Source organism: Eurosta solidaginis, chromosome 3 (assembly GCF_040869045.1).
Source record: "Eurosta solidaginis isolate ZX-2024a chromosome 3, ASM4086904v1, whole genome shotgun sequence".
NCBI classification, from domain to species: Eukaryota; Metazoa; Arthropoda; class Insecta; order Diptera; family Tephritidae; genus Eurosta; species Eurosta solidaginis.
The window spans coordinates 288,804,588-288,827,456 of NC_090321.1; the positions used below are offsets into that span (position 1 = coordinate 288,804,588).

The following is a 22,869-nucleotide window of genomic DNA, read 5'->3' on the forward strand; positions in this document are numbered from 1 at the left end:
GAGAGAGCTGTTGGCATTGGTAGAGTGCATTAAACATTTTCACAAATACCTCTACGGCCAGCGATTCCGTGTCAGGACAGATCACGCAGCGTTGAAATGGCTTCTGCAGTTCCGTAATCCGGAAGGACTATTGGCACGGTGGATCGAGCGGCTACAAAGCTATGACTTTTCCATTGAGCATCGAAAAGTTAGTACCCATGGAAATGCCGATGCAATGTCACGAAGACCATGCAGTTTGGAATGCAAGCACTGTTCAAAGGCCGAGGCTAAAGAAGACATTATAGATGTCCGGTCAGCTAGAAGATACAGATCTGTAACATGTTATGCAAGGGCTCGAACGAAACGAAAGACCAAGTAGAGAGGAGATGTCAGCAGAGAGTCCCATTGCGAAGTCATATTGGGCAAAGAAAAAAGAAACTGATTGTTGTACCTAGAAAGAGGATTCCTGACGTGCTCCGCGAGCTGCATAATGGTCCAAGCGAGATTCTATTGGGTTGGTTGCCGTCAGTCGGTCACTGAGTGGATTGCGAACTGCGAGGTTTGCAGCAGAGCGAAGGGCTCAGAACCCGAAGTCATGGCCAGATGAAGCAATATAACGCAGGTGCACCACATGAAAGGATTGTTATATCGGACAACTGCATTGCATCCTCAGTCCGATGGTATGGTGGAACGTTTCAATAGAACATTGGAGGAGCATTTAAGGAAAGTAGTAGACAAGTACCATAAGGACTGGGATATATACATATCATTATTCTTGATGGTTTACCGATCAGCAGTGCATGAGACAACGGGCCAAACCCCTGCAAAAGTAATTTTTGGCAATGACCTTAGACTGCCAGCTGATTTGAAGTTTGGGATAGATGCCAATGCGGAGAGAAATGTCAAGAAATCCACTGGTGATTTGGAAGAAGAGCTAAGAGAAATACATGGTCTGATAAGGCAACGAACCAAGATTATGAGTGACAAGATAAAAGCCAGATACGATAAAGCAATTAATTCGGAAGGTTTTCAGGAAGCAGATTTGGTGCTATTATACAACCCACAACGTAAAAAAGGTTTATCCCCGAAATTGCAGTGTAATTGGGAAGGCCCATACAAAGTTGTAAAACGGATCAACGATGTAGTGTACCGCTTACAAACCATCGGTAAACCACGAACCAAAATGAAAGTGGTCCATTTGGAAAGGCTGGCAACGTTTAGATCGAGAGATTTGTCTGATCGGGACTATCAAACTTAGGTGGAGGGCAGTGTTACGAATATTAGCAACACTAAGGGGTACTGCCATCTCTAAGCCGATGCTAAGCAGTAACGTAATGCACATCAATAATTCAATCATTATGTCTACCGTACACGCAGCGGAAAGAGATGCACAAACATATGCAGATATCTTATCTGAGATGCTCCTAAAGGTATGCAATTATAATTATGGAAGTGTTGCTCACACATACAAGCGCATGGGGTATGAGAGAAGCTATAAAAGTTATACATATGTAGTTGTAGCTGAACTAACTAGTAAGTTCTGGAATTAGAAAAGCCTAGAAATATGCAACGAGGAAATCAGACAGTATAAAAAGGCGACAACAGTAGTGGCGAGAAATCAGATTCATTTAAGCTATCAAGCAGTTTGGTTTAATTAAGCAAGCTATAACTAGTACTTCAATAAAGGCAATTTTTCCATTATTCAATATTGGAGTTATTTATTCAACAGTTTAGTGATTCGAACTTAGCAGAAGGTTGCATATAAGAGGATTTGCAGTAAATTCATTACAATACTATTGGAAAGGAATAAAAAATGATATCAGAAAATATATCAAAAAATGCGCTCATTGTAATAAAAATAAAATAATTAAAAATTTGATAGAGCCTATGATTATAACCGAAACGCCCACAAAAGCGTTCGACGCAGTACAAATAGATACGATAGGCCCTCTTCCCATAACGGAAAATGGAAATGAATATGCAATTACTATAATATGTGACTTTACTAAGTATTTGGTTGCAATACCAATACCCAGCAAACACGCAAAAACAATAGCCAAAGCGATATTCGAAAATTTTATCCTAGTTTATTTATGGTTGCCTGAAGACAATTATAACGGATATGGGAAGCGAATATAAAAATAGCTTATTTGAAGAATTATGCAAGCTTCTAAAAATAAACCATAAAACGTCAACACCCTACCACCACCAAACTTTAGGCACTGTTGAACGTAGTCATAGAACATTCAATGAATACGTACGTTCCTACATATCCATTGACAAAAATGATTGGAATGAATATCTTAAATATTTTGTGTATTGTTACAATACTACCCCATCTACAGTTCATAATTAGGTACTGTCCATATGAACTAGTATTTGCCAAAAAACCCCAGACTTACGAATTTTTAAGAGAAAACACAGTAAGCCCATTATACAATTATGAGGCTTACGACAAAGAAATTAAGTATAGGTTACAAATAGCGCAAGATAGAGCATATAAATTGGTAAAACAGGCTAAGGAAAACAAAAAATGAGTTATGATAGGAAAACACAATATAAGGAAATAAATTTAGGAAATTTAGTGTTAGTAAAAAATGAATCAGGGCATAAGTTAGGTATAAAGGATCATTTAGAGTAGTAAATATCGATGAAAACAATAATTTTATATTAATTCCCTATAAGGTAGAAAAGTTCGATAAAACGATGTAGAAAATAGAAACATAGAAAACATAAATCAAACCAATAAAAATAAGAAAATTGTAATACATAAAAATAGACTTAAACTCATAGAATAAGAGCACTTTAACTTTATAAACACAAAGAAATTTTCTATTGTATGCAAAATAAAAATACAACAATAAAACAAAACAAAAGAGAAAACAAAAAACAAATGTAAACTATTCTTTGGAAATCAAGCTAAATGTCACAAAAAAAAAAAAACAAACAAAAAAAAAAAAAAACAAACAAAAAAAAAAACACACCCAACAAGCAAAGTAAGCACAAACAGATTCAAAACCATTAACCTAGCTTGCGTAGCCATAGATAATTCGTGCACAAAATTATATATGTCTACTCTTTCAAAGGCGGATGGTGTAGCATTCACTCATTAAGTTATTCATTCATTTGTACAAACATATATTTCATACCGTTTTGGAATGTCTTAAAATATATTGACTCTTACATACATATTCATACAATTGTACATACATACGTATATTTTGGCTCGCTTTGGTACGGCATGAAATTCTATTGACACATTCATTCATTTGTACAAACATATATTTTGTACACCGTGCATCATACGGTAACCTGAGCCTTGGTATTTTAGCTCATAGAAATTTTTTGTAAAAGAAAACAACTTTTGAATAAAGAGGAGAATTCAACCTGCTGTCGTTTCAATTGGCAGTAAATTCTATCTGGTGCCGCCAACTGGGCACTGCAACCTAAATTACTTTATTTTCATTCCCCAAATATTACAGTACACCCAAGCGTTATTTTACATGCATAAGGTGCCGTCGAGGCCTTCTTCAATCGCTCCTCTATGTTGAGCTTCCACGACTACTTACTGTCTAGGATGATTCCTAGATATTTTGTGCAAGGTTTCTCCTGTAGGTTCACCCCTCCTAACTTAGGCCTGGTCCAATTAAGGACCTTTTACCTCTTAGTAAACAAGACCATATCCGGAATCTCTGCGTTGGCTGTCAACTCCACATTAGATGCCCAGGTATGAATATCCCGAAGCGCCCGATCCATCAAAGAGCTCATCGTTAGAATGCACTTATGACAATTGTAGCGTCATCTGCGTAAGCCTTAAGTTTTATAAGTCCCTCATTGAACCACCTGAGCAGTTGGTTGATGTCGCGCGTCGACAGCAGAGGTGATAACAGCCCACCCTGCATCGTGCCGGTGTCCACTGATTCCGTGGCCTCAACCCCCATCGTGCAGTAATCTTCCTGCAATTTAACATTCGGCCGATCCTTCTGGCTATGGCTGGATGCACTTTAATGCCCATCAATGATCGCCCATTTAGAAACATTATTGCAGTCCCGGCAATGTCTTAGAAGACTCCTAGAGCATACTCCTTATGTTGCAGGGCTTTCTCTATATTCATTACCACTCTATGCAGTGCAGTGTCTACAGTTTTTCATCCACGTTGGAATTTATGTACACATCTACCAGTCTCTAAAAGGTTTTGAGCAGAAATGATGTTAATCTAATGGGCCTGTAGTCTTTGGGGTACATGCGACCGATCTTCCCTGCCTATGGTAGGAAAGCTACACGGGCAGTTCTCCAAGAACATGCGGTACATGATTCAGTCTTATGCACCCATCGAATATTATTTTAAGCCATTCCACGACCACCCTACTTGAAATTTCCATCTGGGCCCGCTGATTTAAACTTACAGAGCGTCTGCACCGCCCATTTGCTCTTGGTGTCGGTCACCAAGCCCGGCACTACCGGCTCCGTGGTCGAAGTGTGAGTGCTGTCTGCTGGCTCTTCTGAATCATCTCCCAATTGGAAATGTGTTTCGAAAAAACCTTAGGTGACTCTTCACTATTACGTGACCATTCCCCGTTCTATTTCTTTATTAGTCCCTGAATAAATTTCCCCTTGCTAGGACCGTTTTCAACCGTGCTTTTTGGCTAGAGCACTCTACGCCCGCACAGAAATTTTTCCATAAGACTCTCTTCGCCCTGGTCTACCAAGAACTATCCAATCATACCTTGATATAGACGTTCAGAGCTCAATGTTACATCAAGAACATTGCTGGATGTTGTATCAAAACATGTAGAGAAACTTCCCCTGTTGGCTATCTGCGAATTGGTTTGCAGGATGCAACAAGATAGAGGTTCGCCTCTCTCATTCGTATATCCTCCTCCCCATGCATTGTGATGCGCATTTTCATCCGCACCTTAACCAAACGCCCTTCGTCCTGTACAATCCTCTTGCACTCCATCGGTGGAGCCTCCGCAGTATGGGCCATGTAGTAAGATGTCAGGATAAATGCCTGCTTATTCGGCTACCACTGCGAGGTCCTCAGTAGTGTAATTAGGCAGCATATATTGATGCAGCTGTTTCCTTACCATGACTGCAGCTCGCACCCTTCGTTCCGATTACGCGTGGTAAACGCCGAATCCGTGCGCGCTGAGCCCAGAAACCTTTCCTTCCGATGATGACTCCTTCTCCCGAGGTGTAAATGCTGTGGTGGATGTTCCTCTTCGTGGTGATGTCCGCGTCCTCCACCTGCCCCTTTTCTCTAGGCTTTTGAGGTACTATTCGACTTCGCCCACTTCTAGCGCGTTAGGATTGTTATCCTCGGGACATTTTGCAAAGTGTGAACAATATATACTCCGCCTGCTTGTTTATTTGGAAGGTGCAGAACAACCCCCCCGTAAGCCGAGATACAGTAAGTAACTTCCAATCCTGCGCTGCTATATTCGGATTCTGACTCTGCAGAAAAACACAAGGAAAGCTAGACGCCGAAAAACTTCAATCACAACAGACTGCCAATGATTTCGCAACTCGACTGTCACACCTGCTCTCTGAGAGCACAAATCCTGAAGGAATACAGGAGCAGTGGGAGCATATCTCCAAAGCACTTCGTACTGTCGCCGAGGAAAAAATTGGTTACCGGCGGCCACGAAAAAGCAACTGGTACGATAAAGAATGCCGCGTTCAACCGAAAGAAAAGACGCTGCCTACAGGGCTACGTTAAAAGCGAGCGCGAAAAGAGGAGTATGTGAACGCTATCGTGAGTTGAAAAGGGAATCGAGACGCCTTTTCAGGAAGAAAAAGCAGAAGCAGAAAGGCGTGAGTGCAAGGAGCTTGAGCTGCGCCCGAAAATTTTAGCAAAAAACACGGCGACAGACCGGGCCAAACTCCTGTAGGAACGAAAACGGCGACCTTGTAACTGATGTCTAGAGAGTGCTTAGATTATGGAGGGAATACTTCTCTGCTCTCCTAAATGGAGGCAGCAATTCACCGCGCAGAGATGAAGAACCCGATCCCGCAATCGATGATGACGGAATATATGTCGCCCCGCCCGATTATGACGAAGATAGAAACGTAATAACCAGATTGAAAAACAACAAGGCGGTGGGCGCTGATGGATTGCCTGCGGAGCTATTCAAGTACGGCGGCGAGGAGTTGGTAAGGCGCATGCAGTAGCTTCTTAGCAAAATATGGGCGGACGAGTGCATGCCCGACGGTTGGAATCTAAGTGTTCTTTGCCCAGTCCACAAGAAGGGGAATACTGCAAAATGCACCAACTATCGTGGAATCAGCCTTCTTAATATCGCATATAAGGTCCTTTCAAGTGTATTGTGCGAAAGATTGAAGCCCACCGTGAACCTGCTGATTGGATCTTATCAGTGCGGCTTCAGACCTGGTAAATCTACCATCGACCAGATTTTCACAATGCCCAAATCTTGGAAAAAACCCGTGAAAAGAGAATCGACACACATCACCTCTTCGTCGACTTTAAAGCCGCCTTCGACAGCACGAAAAGGAGCTGCCTATATGCCGCTATGTCTGAATTTGGTTTCCCCGCAAAACTTATACGGCTGTGCAAAATGACGTTGAGCAACACCATCAGCTCAGTCAGAATTGGGAAGGATCTCTCCGCGCCGTTCGAAACTAAACGAGGTTTCAGACAGGGTGACCCCCTATCGTGCGATTTCTTTAATTTGATGGTGGAGAAAATTATACTAGCTGTAGAACTTAACCGCACTGGAACAATATACTATAAAAACGTGCAATTACTGGCATATGCTGATGGCATTGATATCATCGGGCTAAACACCCGCGCTGTTAGTTCTGCTTACCCCAAACTGGAAACAGAAGCGGTAAAGATGGGTTTGATGGTGAATGAGGACAAAACGAAGTACCTGCTGTCATCGAGCAAAGAGTCAGCGCATACGCATCTTGGCAACCACGCTACTGTTGGCAGCCATAATTTCGAAATAGTAAAATACTTCGTTTATTTGGGAACCAGCATCAACACTAGCAACAACATCAGCACTGAAATCCAGCGAAGAATCAATCTTGCCAATAAATGCTACTTTGGACTAGGTAGGCAATTGAAAAGTAAAGTCCTCCCTCGGCGAACGAAAATCATACTCTACAAGTCACTTATCGTACCCGTCCTGCTATATGGGGCAGAAGCATGGACCGTGACAACAGCAGATGAAGCGTCTTTGGGAGTGTTCGAGAGAAAGGTTCTTCGAAAGATTTATGGACCTCTACGCGTTGGCGATGGCGAGTACCGAAGAAGATTTAATGATGAGCTGTACGAGCTATACGCAGACATCAACATAGTCCAGCGAATTAAAACGCAGCGGCTGCGCTGGCTAGGCCATGTTATGCGAATGAAAAATGATACTCCGGCCAAGAGAGTGTTTCTATCGGAACCCGCCTATGGAAGCAGAAGTAGAGGGCGGCCCCCACTCCGTTGGAAGGACCAGGTGGAAAATGATTTAAACTCCCTTGGTGTGACCAATTGGCACCGGTTGGCGGAGCGAAGGAGCGACTGGCGCGCCTTGTTGGACGGCCATAACCGTTTAGACGGTTAAGCGCCAATTAACTAAGTAAGTAAGACTCTGCAGAAGTCGCAGCGTATCCTCCGACCCCATCACGCATTATTTTTGGTACCGTGCGGATCCGCGCACGAACACCTACCCGACCAGGCGGACTCAGCGGCCCAGTATGAAGTACGGGGATTTGGAGTTTTACGAGTTTACTTAAAATCATTGGGGCATTTTTAGAGTCTAAATTAGTTACCTGCTGGCAGAAAAAAATTTGTCTGCTTATGAGATAGTCCTTTTAAACAGTACTAGCCCTGAAAACGTGAAGAACCTGCTTTCTCCATTCATCTCGACCTCCTCCCTCTTATTCTTTCACCACTATGTTTCTTTCTCTCTCTCTCTCTCCTTAATTCTACTGCAAATCTTCTCCATTTTCCTCTTACTCTTGCTTTTCTTATTATTATTGAAGCGTTACTCAAACTTACGCTTAATCTTATCCTAATGCTGTTTTTATCTTTGTTTGGAAAACTTACTGAATAAATTAAATGCACGATCACATGAACCACCACGAATCCAACCAAAATCCAGTCCATCCACTCAGGCAACTCGGCTTTTGTTAATTGAACAGCAAAGAAAATTGTAACAACTGTAAATAGAGAGTATTGGCAGTATATTTATATGTCATTTAGGTATGTATGCTTTTTTTTGGGCAAAACTGAAAATTACTTGACAATATATGAGCCAGATTTCCTCCCAGCCAATGGGTCCAGTTGAAAATTGGTCGGCTTTTAGATGTTGGCGCTGGTCGGAAAAGTGCACCAATTGGTTGAATAAAGCAAATTGCCGTTGTTATGGTACCAAGAATAGCATGGGGATTTCGTTCGGTTGACCAACCTCCAATTTCCACAAATATAATAATAAAGGCGGTCATTGTCAGCGACCAGGTAACTACCATACACACACGGTGCCACTAAAAATTAATAGTTTATAAAGGTGTAAGTTTGTATTGTAAATACATATTTTTATAAGCAGTTATTTCTCAAAGTGGTACAAGTTTACTTTCAGAATAATTTAAGTTAATTTCAATTTATCAACCCAACAAATATTTAGGTTAGACAACGATTAGAAAACGAATTAACTTGCGAAACTGTCTAGAATTATAGCAATCTCGACAAAAGGGGGACTTTGTTCTCGATATCGAGAGTCGAGTTCTAATTGGTTTTTAATGTGATTTTTAAATTGATGCGCAATTGTTTTATTATTTCAAATACATTTAATTCGTTATAAGCTTAAATACTTATTATGAATGTAATTCAAAGGCTTCTTATATAATAATTCAAAACCTAACTTAAACAAAATTTTCGCTGCCACTTATTTCTTCAATATTTAGCTCGTCGATTTGAAGTATGGATGAGGACAGGTTTTCTTTATAATGCCCAGTCAAATAGCATGTCACAGTTTTCATTTTCACTTGCTAGTTTTAATTGTGACAAACTTATACAAATATAGAAAACTGTGACATCGCATCTCTGGTGTTTTTCAAACCGTGCACTAATCGAACTCTAACCTGGTTTTCGATTATCATATCACATAGGAGACCCATCTAGCGGCAACTAGCTACAGAACATTTTGTACCGAAAAGCGGAGACACAAACCTCCGTGGCCATACTGCATAACATATAGCTGAATCGGTTGCGGTGAATAGTGGACACAGACCATTTGTAGAGGGTAAACATAGACACGTATTTCAGTTGCATCTGAGTATAATGCGTATTGAAATTAAAAAAGTGAAAGTTTAAAGTTTTTTTTTAAGATTAAGTTTAACGCTTAGCAGTCCATTTAAAGTTTAAGCGTAAACGTATACAGATTGAAAAAAAACAGCTAATATTTACTAAAAATACGTCAAATTTTTCTTTTCCACAAAGTTTAGTTATGCCACAAAAAAATTGGCTTTGTCGTATTTATGTTTATCTATTTAAGGACGAGTATTTCAAAGCCTAAAAAATTATGCATTGCTTAAGTCAGCGTTAGCTACAACCATGGTATAAAAAAGAAGGCAGTTCCTGTCAAAATTTTTTTTACGTATTTGGGGATTTTTGAAGTTTCCCAAAGTTTGTTGATTTGCTAGCAGCGTTGCCATACCGTTACTGTTTAAAGCAAAGTTGTGGTGTTTCGGGATGGGAATTTCTTTCAGAATGAAAATACATCGATTATCTAAAACAATAACTATATACCTAAAGCATTTTATGTGCCACATATCTGTTGAGAATAAGATTAAACGTGTAATTTGAAAAAAGATAATAAAATAATTCCACCTTCAACCATAGATGTCTATATCATTTGTGCCGTTTCCGTTTCGTTTATGCCGTTACGACGTATCGTTAGACAATAAAATTAATATACCCGATCCCCCTTAAAACAAATTTAGAAGCAAACTTATTGCACCTTTTTAACCTAGTCTAATATATATTGTTACGAATATTAGCAAAACTAAGGAGTGCTGCCGTCTCTAAGCCGATGCTAAGCAGTGACGTGAATGCACATCAATAATTCAATCATTATGTATCTACATAAACGAAACAATAACTGCGTCTACATATATGTACCATGTACGTATACGAGCAGCGGAGAGTCAATGCACTAACTTATGCATATATCTGAGATACTCCTATAAGTATGCAATGAGAAAAACTATAAAATTGTGCAATTGTAGTTACAGCTGAGAAGTTTGAGAGCTACTGGACTAGTAGATTCTGGAAGCGCCTAGAAGATGTATAAAATTGTGCAATTGTAGTTACAGCTGAGAAGTTTGAGAGCTCATGGACAATGCTAGTAGATTTTAGAAGATGCGAACGAGGAAACCAGAGAGTATAAAAGGCCGCAGATGTAGAGGCGCTGAAATTCAGTTTGATTTGAGTTGGCAAGCAGTTACGACTAAGACGATATCTAGCAGTATTATTTTGAAAGTCAGTTTCATTAAAGCTATCAGTTTGGTTATTAAGCTATTCGTTGCACAGTTTGAGTGTTATTGTGAAGTATTTTAATAAAGGCCATTTTTCCATTATTCAATATTGGAGTTATTTATTCAACAGTTTAGCGATACGAACCTAGCAAAAGGGCAAATAAGAGGATTTGCAGCAAATTCGTTACAATTGGTGTCAGAAGAGGAAGTGTTGAATAACTTCCGAAGACTGGGAATACAACTTGGACATGGCAAAGTTCAGTGAATTGAAGATCCAGCAACTGAAAAAGGAGTTGGAGAACCGTGGATTAAATACAACTGGCAATAAGATCGAACTTCAAGCACGGCTACGAGAGGTAATGAAGTCGCAAGGAATTGATGTGGAAGAGTTTGTTTCTTATCCTGATGGGGACGAAACAACAACAAAAATTGAAGAGAAAAACGAAACATCGCAGACAGTTACGAGCACAGACTTGAACATGATATTGGCTGCAATAATTGCTCAAACATCAACAGTGGCATCTCAGCTGGAATCGCAGGAGACACGTTTAACATCCAAGATGGAAGAACAGAAAACGTATATGTCATCTCAACTAGAAGAACAGAAAACGTATATGTCATCACAGATGGAATCCCAAGAGACACGTATAACATCAAAGATTGAAGCACAAGAAACGCGTATTTCGGAAATGTCAGAACAAATTTCAGCACAGATATCATCTCAGATCTCCACACAACTAGAAGAGCAGGAAGGCCGTATATCATCTAAACTGGAAGCGCATATGGAAGAAAAACTAACCCAGTTTCATGAAAGCTTCAGTGGTCGACAGGATAAAATCGAGGCCGAGGTGGATGCTTTGAGAGGACGTATCGAGCAGTTACAACTAAATCGTCCAGCAGTTTCAGCGAGTAATCCAAAGGTAAAAACACCATCCTTTGACGGTTCTGTTCCTTTGAACAGACCGCAGCAGTGAACAACTGACATGTGGAAGATAAAGTTGCCGCACTCTTCGTAGCATTGTAAGGACCAGCTGCCGAAATCTTACAGACTATTCCAGAGTACGAACGGAACAGTTATGACGCATTGATGGCTGCTGTAGAACGGCGATACGGAAGCGAGCACAGGAAATAGATATTTCAAATAGAATTGCAAAACCGCTACCAAAAAGCTAACGAGACTTTGCAGGAGTTTGCTTCAGACATTGAAAGATTAGCTCATCTTGCAAATGCGGATGCACCCGTGGAATACACGGAGAGTGAAGATTCAGAGCTTCATAAATGGCATACGGGACGTCGAACCGAAGCGAGCCACACACGCGAAACCAAAGAAAACATTTTCTGAAACGGTATCCCATGCGTTGACTCAGGAAACGGCGTCATTATTGAGTAAACCAGCATACAAAGCTCATCGTGTGGAAGTAGAAAGGCCAGAGTGGGTAGATACAATTTTGGAAGCTCTGAAGGGATCACAACAGAAAAATGCCGGAGTTATGAAATGTTTCAAGTGCGGTAACCCAGATCACATTGCACGTCATTTCAGTAGCAATTCCAATAGTTCCAACAATGTGGGTGGTCGTAAACGCAGAGCTGAAGGAGACGAGCATATCTCCAAATCCACTCAATCGTTAAACTAAAGCGAGTCAGCCGCAAGGGGCGACAGCTGGCTCCCTCAATTTAATGCCCCATAATCTCTATCTCGCAAATTGGAGGAAGGTCTAGCAATCTTACTGTCGGAGGACATGTGGATGGAAAGGAACGTTTACTGACTGTAGATACGGGTGCATCCCATTCCACCATTCGATCAGATTTAGTCAACAAGAAGATAAGACCATTGCTTGGAGCAAGATTACGTACAGCCACGGGAGAGGGCACCCAGGTAATTGGAGAAGTAGAATGTGAAGTAGCAATTGGGAACGTCACGGTACTTCACAATTTTATAGTGGCAGGTATTGTTGATGAAATCATAATTGGAGTGGACTTCTTAATCAACCAAGGCATCAAGATCGATATGCAAAGCAAGACGATGCGATATAAGAACATGGATGTGCCACTTAATTTCGGCTACGAGAGAGGCTACAGCAGTAAACGAGTGCTGGTGGAAGAGAGTCAGCAAATACCACCAAAATCAGAAGCAGTAATCTGGGCAAAGGTTGATGGAGATTGTGGGACAAACAAATTGTGGGTTGTCGAAGCAGCAAACAAATCAGCACTGAACATACTTGTAGGAAAAACCCTGGCTATTACAAAACAAGATGGACGTATTCCGGTAAGAATACTAAATGAGTTCAAGTCACCATTCAATTTGACCAAAGGAGCTATTTTGGGAAGATGCCAAGAGGCTGAAGTAGTTATTAACTGTGAACAGCTCCAGGAACACATTTCAGCTAGTAATACTGATCTTTCAAATGACATCACGGCATAGACGCAGGGGCTAGAGGAAGCATATCAGAGTAAGGCGAAACAACTGCTCCTAAAGTACGCGAACATATTTTACCAGGATGATTCTAAACCAGGCCGCACCAATGTTGTGAAACATCAAATTGACACTGGAGATGCGAGGCCGATCCGTCAAGCTCCACGTAGTGTTCCACTGGCGAAGCGGGAAGTTGTGAGTCAAATCATTCAAGAAATGAGCGACAGCGGCGTCATCGAACCATCAGCTAGTCCATGGAGCTCACCGTTAGTACTTGTAAAGAAGTAGGATGGAAAAATGAGGTTTTTCGTGGACTACCGGAAGTTGAATGACGTAACGAAAAAGGATAGCTACCCATTGCCAAGAATTGACGACACTCTGGACTCGCTATCTGGTACGAAATGGTTTTCCACGCTGGACTTGAAAAGCGGCTACTGGCGAGTGGAGGAGAAGGTCTTTGGCAATTTACAGTGATGCCTTTTGGACTTTGTAATGCACCAGCTACTTTTGAGAGACTCATGGACCAGGTACTGAAAGGACTACATTGGAAAACATGCTTGGTGTACCTGGACGACATCATCGTACTGGGCAAGAATTTTGATGAACATCTTAGGAACTTGGAGGAAGTTTTCCAAAGAATAGCTGGCGCTGGTCTGAAGTTAAGTCCCAAAAAGTGAGCGCTGTTTAAAAAGGAAGTAAATTATTTGGGTCACAAGGTAACGACAGAGGGCATCTGCACTGAGAACGAAAAGATAGAGGCTGTAAAGGATTGGCCAAGACCACAGAACCTACATGAATTAAGAAGTTTCCTTGGGCTGTGCACATATTACCGCCGATTTGTACCAAATTTATCCAGCGTAGCCCATAGCCTCCATGAGCTTACAAGAAAAAATAAAGCTTTTGAATGGAAGAAGGAGCAAGAAGTGGCTTTCCAAACATTGAAGGAGCGTTTGTGCACTGCCCCAATGTTAGCAAATCCGATTCCAGGAGCAACATTTATTCTAGATACAGATGCGAGTGGATATGCTATAGGAGGCGTTTTATCACAACTTGTCGATGGACAGGAGAAGGTAGTTGCATATTACAGCCGTTCGATTGGAAAACCAGAGAGGAACTACTGTGTTACGCGGAGAGAGCTGTTGGCATTGGTAGAGTGCATTAAACATTTTCACAAATACCTCTACGGCCAGCGATTCCGTGTCAGGACAGATCACGCAGCGTTGAAATGGCTTCTGCAGTTCCGTAATCCGGAAGGAAAATTGGCGCGGTGGATCGAGCGACTACAAAGCTATGAATTTTCCATTAAGCATCGAAAAGGTAGTACCCATGGAAATGCCGATGCAATGTAACGAAGGCCATGTAGTTTGGAATGCAGGCACTGTTCAAAGGCCGAGGCTAAAGAAGACATAATAGATGTCCGGCTAATGACTATAACGTGTACGGATGAATGGGACAAGGAACAACTAAGAAAGTGTCAGCTAGAAGATACAGATCTGTAACATGTTATGCAAGGGCTCGAACGAAACGAAAGACCTAGCAGAGAGGAGATGTCAGCAGAGAGTCCCATTGTGAAGTCATATTGGGCACAGTGGAACAGTTTAGAATTGATATCTGGTTGCTTACATCGAGTATGGGAGAGTGAGGATGGTCAATGCAAGAAGAAACTGATAGTTGTTCCCAGAAAGAGGATTCCTGACGTGCTCAGCGAGCTGCACAATGGTCCAAGTGGAGGTCATCTTGGAATCACGAAGACACTCGAGAAAATTAAGCAGAGATTCTATTGGGTTGGTTGCCGTCAGTCGGTCACCGAGTGGATTGCCAACTGCGAGGTATGCAACAGAGCGAAAGGGCCAAAACCGGAAGTCATGGCCAGATGAAGCAGTATATTTCAGGTGCACCATTTGAAAGGATCGCCATGGATGTCGCAGGTCCATTTCCTACTAGCAACCGCGGAAACAAATACGTACTGACGGTTATGTATTATTTCAGTAAATGGCCAGAGGTATACCCAATCCCAAACCAAGAAGCAGAAACAGTAGCAGAAGTGGTTAAAAACGAATGGGTTGCAAGGTATGGTGTACCAATGGAGTTACATTCTGACCAAGGCAGGAATTTTGAATCAGCTGTGTTCCAAGAAATGTGCAAGAAGTTGGGCATTCGAAAAACACGGACAACTGCATTGCATCCTCAGTCCGATGGTATGGTGGAACGCTTCAATAGAACATTGGAGGAGCATTTAAGGAAAGTAGTAGACAAGTACCATAAGGACTGGGATACACACATATCATTATTCTTGATGGCCTACCGATCGGCAGTACATGACACAACGGGCCAAACTCCTGCAAAGGTAATTTTTGGCAATGACCTTCGACTGCCAGCTGATTTGAAGTATGGGATAGATGCCGATGCGGAGAGGAATGTCAAGAAATCCACTGGTGTCTTGGAAGAAGAGCTGAGAGAGATACACGATCTGGTAAGGCAACGAGCAATGATTATGAGTGACAAGATGAAAGCGAGGTACGATAAAGCAATTAATTCGGAAGGGTTTCAGGAAGGAGATTTGGTGCTGCTATACAACCCACAACGAAAAAAAGGTTTGTCCCCGAAATTGCAGTGTAACTGGGAAGGCCCATACAAAGTTGTAAAACGGATCATCGATGTAGTGTACCGCATACAAACCATTGGCAAATCACGAACCAAAATGAAAGTGGTTCATTTGGTTCTTTTTAATTTTTCATACAAATTGTCGGGACGGGACCTAATTGTTTTATGCCGAACGGAATCTGCAAGGCAGACGAGTTTTCACTGAGAAGCTTTCCATGGCAGAAATACACTCGGAGTGCTTGCCAAACATGATACATCACACCACGGCGACCGTCAAGATGTTATGTGACGGGGTACGTTAATGGCCTAGACACAATGAAGTTTTTCATATAGATGAGTTTAGCGCAATTTTATGCATGCCAATAACATCGCCACAAACACGAAAGTTGTTGCGTTTGTAAATATGAAGGAACTTCAGACTTAGAAAATTGAGGTTTACTTCACCTTGGCCATTCATACACAAAATTTTGCGAATCACTATTATAAACATTCTCACTATACAAGAAATATATATGCTAACATATTTTCTGTTCTATTCATTTCTTATATTACAGTTTTTACCTGTGAAATATGTTAAAAATTTACCAACGAGGGGGAAAAATTGTTTCACTAGCAAAGTGTGCCAGCACCCTTAGCCAAACCAAATGTCAAATTCTTCTTCTTATGCTCTGCTACCAACAAAAGTTGTAAGTTGGCTACTTCTTGATGTCAGATGGCGCCAGTGTCGCTCAATCTGCCGTTCTTCATAAAAATAGGTGCATAAGATTGAGTTAAACGCATCTATATTAAAAACTGCTTATGTGACGGGGCTTTAAAGAGTATGAAGAAATTGAAATGATCACATTTGTGGTCATAAGCGATAACCGCCTAAGTCGATTTGGGAAATGTGAAGGTTGCAAAGGCTTACTGCCCGTTAAAAAAAAATAACTCAATTTTTATTTTTTTAATATTACTCTTTCTATGAGCTATTAAAATAATGTTTTTTTACTTAAAAAGTTCTCATAGGAAATTTTGCAGTAAAAGTTTTGCATATTAAATATCCTTTAAGTCGACTTAGGTTATTAACGCTTGTGACCACAGACATATCACCTTATATGAAGTATTTTCAGATAACAGCTACGCTTTGGTAAAGGTGTGAAATTTACACATCGACCAACTTAAGAAATCTGAACTATTAACAGAACGATCTTACCACAATTATTAAGAAGTAATCTTACCGCAAACCACTTATCTTTCCCACACAGTTGTTTGCCGACCCAGGTTTGTTTGAAGTAACGGGCCAAAAGAATTCCCAATGATGTTGTACCAATCCAAGCTATCAACATAAAAGCACCATGCAACCGTAACAGTAAAGTGGAAGATCCAGAGAGATTTTGCACCACCGCCAAATTTATTGGTTTATCAGAGGGCAAACGGCCAATGTCATGATAACCAACGCTATCCTCTGTAGTGAACAAAAATTTTAAATTAATAAAAATAAAGTTATTAGCTCAGGTCATATTCTGATTGTCGCTACGACGTTATTTCCATGACAAGCTCAAAAAATATGAAGGTCAGCACCTTTTTTTCTTTGTGACGTTTAAATTCAGCCTACTTTCCATTGTGGATAAAACAAGTGTGATATCTTATCCGTCAACTGCCTGACAGGATGTTCAAGATGGCTACTTTTTAGCGTTCTGGCCGCGTTTTGACAGGATGTTCAATTTGGCGGCGCATAGGGCCGGATATCTTCAGCGGGTGATAGTAAGAGAAACAGGGTGAGATCACGATAGTCACTTTACAAATCCGGTGATCCATTCTATTTGTAATTTTGATGTCTATGCAGAAGATATCGCACTTGTCTTATCCGCAATGCTACTTTCTTTCATTTGAAATTAAAGCCGTTTTATTGGTGCCATAGCCCTATCCAACCAACTTTATGGATATTATTGAAATTGATTATTAGTAAAATGCCGAAACCGGTACTGATTAAGCTGTGCGTTAAAAAAAAAACATCTCGCTTTGCCGGGCGAACATAGTAAATTATGCTCTAAAAATAAGCTATTCAAATTTCTCTCGTATTTGATAACCCATGGAACTGCCACATTGCATTTAAAAATGTTTAAACCATATGCATTCAGGGCGCAGCAGCTTACATATGTATATAAAATAATTGATAGCCGTTATTTTTTTATGCTTTATTACACGCAAAAAACAGAAAAAGATTAAGACGGTAAAATTCAGGAAAAATGTATTGGATCCGAGCTATCGAGAAGTTATCGACATTCAAAAAACTATATAGCGCAATTTTCGTACTAATGCTTCGTTAAAAGCTTTAAAATTACTTTATATACGCCTACATATGTATGTATTTAAGGAAAAACATATAATTTTTTTGGTTCGGCTCTAAAAATGCTCGTAACTTCTGAATAGACGCAAGGCCATGTTCATTCGAAAACTATTATTCGCAACAGACTTTGGAGAACCAATTCAAAAATAAAATATTAAAAATACCCATATTTGGAAAAGGTGAATATTTCCATGGTAAAACACCTACAAGGTATAATCGTTTCTGACATCTTTGACGCTTTTCCGTAACGAAAAAAATTTCAAAATTCTCGGCTGCACACATACATATTGTTGCGAATATTAGCATTTCGATACATCATTATGTATAACAACAGTAAGCAATCAGTACATGTAAACATCAAAGCAAGCAGCCACACGTACATGTGAACAGCGAAGAAAATATTTCAAATACATACACGTAGCCATCAGCTAAGAGCAATAGTTATTACTCACACATATACACGCGTATAACTAGAAGATAAAAGTGAATACCAGATACATAAATGATAAATAAATAAGCAGCTGTTCGTGAAAATTCTAGACCTTATGAGAAATATGCGAACGAGGCAACAGAGAGTATAAAAGCAGCACAAGCTGAGGTTTTCAGTCAGTTTGATTTTATCACCCTATAACTGAAGTACGCGAGTATTGTGAAGTACTAATACCACAGTAGAGTTGTAAATAAAGAGCAATTTTCATTACTGAAGATTTGAGTTAATAATTCGACAGTTCAGCGATTCGAACGTTAACAGAAAGTACAGAATAATCAGGAATTCTAAAAATTCGTTACAATTGGTATCCGAAGAGGAATTTTTTAATTAATTCCAGACTTTTATAGGACAACATGGCTAAGTTGAGTGAATCGAATATCCAGCAACTTAAAAAGGAATTGGAGAACCGTGGATTGAATACAACCGGCAATAAGCACGGCTACAAGACGTTATGGAGTCGGAAGGAATTAAAGTGGAAGAGTATGTCTTTCATCCTAACAGCGACGAAACAACTACAAAAATGGAAGGAAAAAAGAAACACCGCAAACAGTGACGAACACAGACTTGCACATGATAATGGCTGCAACAACTGCACAAACGTCGACAATGACATATAAGATGTTATCCCAGCTGGAAGCGCAAGAGGCATATATATCTGAAATGAGAGCACAAATTTCGGAACAGGTATATCTAAAAGAGCAGGAAGTCCGTATTTCATCGAAGCTGGAAGAGTAGGATGCAAAAATTACACAACTTGAGGACAAAATTGATACCGATATAGGAGCATTAAAAGGACGAATGCAGGAGTTGCAGCTAAATCACCAAGCAGTTTCAGTGAGTAATGCAAAGGTAAAAACACCAACCTTTGACGGTTCTGTTCCTTTTCAGGCCTTCAAGCTAAAATTTGAGAAGACCGCAGCAGTGAACAACTGGAATACTGAAGATAAAGTCGCTGCTCTATTCGTAGCATTGAAGGGGCCAGCATCCGCAAACCGATAACACACATTCGCTGAAACGTTTTCACATGAGCTGATTCAGGAAACAGACTCGCTTTTGCGTAAGTAAGCCAGCATTCAAAGAGCACCGTGTCGAAGTCAAAAGGCCAGACTGGCTGGCCGCAATATTAGAAGCACTAATAGGATTGCAGCAGCGGTGTGGCAAAGTAATCAAATGCTTCAAGTGCGGGAGCCCCGGTCACATTGCACGTCATTGCGGTCTTGACCCTAGTGGTTCCAACAGCATGGGTGGTCGTACGCACAAAGCTAAGAGAGAAGAGCTAGAGTGACCCAGATGCAAGGAGCGACAACTTGGTCCAGCTATTGAATGTCGCGTTATATCTGTATAACAAATCGACAAAAGTTGAATGCGGTAGACCGAATAAAGATTGGTGGAACGAATGGAATACACAAATCCGATTGTACCTGCGAGAAAAATACTGGCATTGACAAAATAGTCCGTTGGCTAAACAGCAGTGTGAGGCAACGAAACAAAATCATGAGTAGTAAGACAAAAGGCAGGTATGATAAGAACAACAATTCGGAAGGTTTCCTGGAAGGAGATTTGGTACTGTTAGATATACATCTCTCACCGCCGGAAATGTGTTCCGTCAAGATGTCAGTGTAGCTGGGAAGACCCGTACAAAGTTGTCAAGCGGATCAGTGATGTGTCTACCGCATACAAACAATAGAGCAACCACGAAATAGAAGGGCGGATCAATGGGAAAAGCGGTTGGATCAAGAGATTTGTCTGATCCAGACGATCAGACTTAGGTGGAAGTCAGTATGGAAAATCTTAGCATTTCACATTACTATGCACAACAACAGTAAGCAACATCCACACATATGTACATGAAACATCAAGGCAAGCAACCACACATATATGTAAACAGCGAAGAGAATACTTCACATGCATACTTGTAATCGCAGCTAAGAGCAGAAGTTAGTACTCACACATATACACGCGTATAACTAGAAGGCAAAAGTGAATATCAGATACATAAAGAACAAATCAATAAGCAGCTGTTCTTGAACATTTTAGACCTAAGGACAAATATGCGAACCAGGCAACAGAGTGTGTAAAAGCAGCGCAAGCTGAGGAATAATCAGTCAGTTTGACTTTATCACGCTATTAGTTAAGTACGCGAGTATTGTGAAGTACTACTACCACAATGGAGTTGTAAGGAACATTTTGCCATACTGAATATTTGAGTTATTTATTCGACAGTTCAGCTATACAAACCTTAACTAAAAATGCTATACAATATATATTTTTTCTCAAACAAAATCAAATTTCAATATTTTGCTTTGTCTATCTTTTATTTCCTTTTGTACTGAGATTGTTTTTTAAATTTTATATTGCGCACAAAACGAATTTAACAAAGTGAGATTGACAGTTGATTATGATTTTCTTGTAAGGGACTATTATGTCAAATAAATGTAAACACACGAATTAACCCTATGCGCCACATGTAGCATTATATCACTTCTATTTTTGTTTTTTGCAATTTACCTTGTGTGACAACATTATTTATGACTACAAAGAAAGGAATATGTGAACAACGGCGGATTTAAGTTTAGTGGGGCCCCTCGGCACCAATGATGTGGAGGCCCCCTTGTAAGGGATTTAAAAGAGAAATAAATAAAAAAGACTTGTAGATTATTTATTACCTGTAATCATAGGAAGCGTTTCCGTGCCTTTTTCAGCGAAACATTTTATTATATATCAATATTAATATCACGTAAAATGTCACGCTCCATGCTTATAATAATTATTGATTCAATCTTTTTTGAGTCATCGATACTCTGAAGGAATCATTGGCTAGATTTAAATTGCAAAAAGACCTATCTCCAGTACAGTTACTTATCAATAAAGTTAAAGAAATTCTTAAAACCATTTCAGTATTCGGGAAAGTTTCTCGGACTCCCTTTTCAATTATCAAGGAGTACATCGCTTGTTCTATGCTGATCCCAGCTGCAGGTTCGAATTCAAGCAATTCAGAACAAAATTTTTGGAATAAAAGAAGTTCCATTTCTAAATTAGAGTCAAAATCATTCTTGTAAATATTAAGAAACTTTTTAGGACTCTCTGCTATTTCACATGGAGTCAATTTATCGAATTTTGATAAAAAGCCAAATCTCGACTCAACCATCTTGTATGCCGCAATTCTCTCATTCAAAGCGCTGAAATTATCGACTAACGGTATAAATTATAATATTCTTAAATTATCACTGGGAGTAAAATCAGCATTTTTAAATATTAAGTGTTGTTTCTTAATAATTTTAAATTATTTTTCCATTTTTAAATTATTTGTCTATTTGTTGAAGTATTGTTTTTTTATTATAATTTCATAGTATTTCAGATTTCTCCCCTGCCTGTTACAGGTTTAAGGGTTAAGAGTTAGGGGTTATTTATTATAATTTATTAGTATTTCTACCCCGCCTGTCTGAGCCCGGCAGGGCCCCTTCTGAATTTCAGTCTCGGACCTCACGCAGTTTTAATCCGCCACTGTTCTGTGGGGGCCCCTGGGCACGTGCCCCAAGTGCCCTTATGTAAATCCAAAAGGTACTTATTTCAATAAACCCAAAAACACATAAGTTATATTTGTCTATCTGGCATTATATTAAAGGGTATTTTGCTAAAAATAAAACATATCCCTTTTCAAACCGTTTAAGCATTTTTTTATGTTTAATTGTTCAAGATTTATGCTTTTTCGCATTAATTATCTTCCCACTTCCGGAACTACTTTTTGTTAGGATTTCTAAGTTTATACACCTTACCTCCCCGAGCCTACATTCCATGTTTCATATTTTCTCCTTGTGAAAACTGGTTTCCAAGTCAAAAACATATATGGTATTTAACTTAATTGTGCCCAACTTGAAGGACTCGGTTCAATTGGAATGGGAACAGCTGCTGGATACAATCGAGCACGTTTGTAAACACTCAGATCTGACGGAGCTAATAAAATCAGTTTCCTTAAAACTATTTTCGGAAAGGCGAGATTAATTTGTTAATACAACCCCCTAGCTTTCTTCCCATAGCTGGCGTTTTGAAAAAAAAAACACATTACTTTGCTGACCTCCCTGTTTTAACTCGCATCGCAATCGTCGTTCCTTGTTCTCCTTTTCATGCTTCTACCTTCTATGATCTAAATCAGTGGTCCTCAAAATCAAAACTGTGGTTGTGTGAGTAAAACTAAAATCATCTTATTGGTAGTGGTTTAGTTGTTCATGAAAAATCAATGAGGTAGGACGTATGTACGCATGAACTAACACACAAAAAGTAATTCGTAAATATGCCATACAAATACTATTTTATTGCTTGAGTCTAAGGAAAAATTTAAACAAAATAAATTGTTAATATTAAACCATGAAAACATTCTGCGCATGAGCGTTTGTTTGCAAAATATCTTTTCGCAAATGCTTAAATAAACAAAAGCCTCATCCGTTGTTGCTACTCTACTTGTTCGTGAAGTGGCGCCAATAATTATTTCACTAGCTGAGGAGCGCTGATCTAAATGGAATTGTAAGAGGATTCGAGGGGTTGATATGCGCAAAAAAAATGTTTATA

The 22,869-nt window shown here is 39.9% G+C and overlaps 1 protein-coding gene across 7 annotated transcripts in view; it reads right to left on the reverse strand.

Moving 5' to 3' along the window:
* LOC137245829 (putative ferric-chelate reductase 1 homolog) overlaps positions 1–22,869 on the reverse strand; it is a 279,195-nt gene that overhangs the window by 27,945 nt on the left and 228,381 nt on the right. For 6 of the 7 annotated variants that reach the window (XM_067777046.1, XM_067777049.1, XM_067777045.1 and 3 more), the window contains 3 exons: positions 16,702–16,928; positions 8,232–8,475; positions 8,039–8,151 (listed from right to left, as the gene is read on the reverse strand). In XM_067777046.1, the coding sequence (XP_067633147.1) occupies positions 8,039–8,151; positions 8,232–8,475; positions 16,702–16,928 (584 nt within the window). The remainder of the gene's footprint in view (positions 1–8,038; positions 8,152–8,231; positions 8,476–16,701; positions 16,929–22,869) is intronic. The other variant, XM_067777050.1, reaches the window with a different exon arrangement.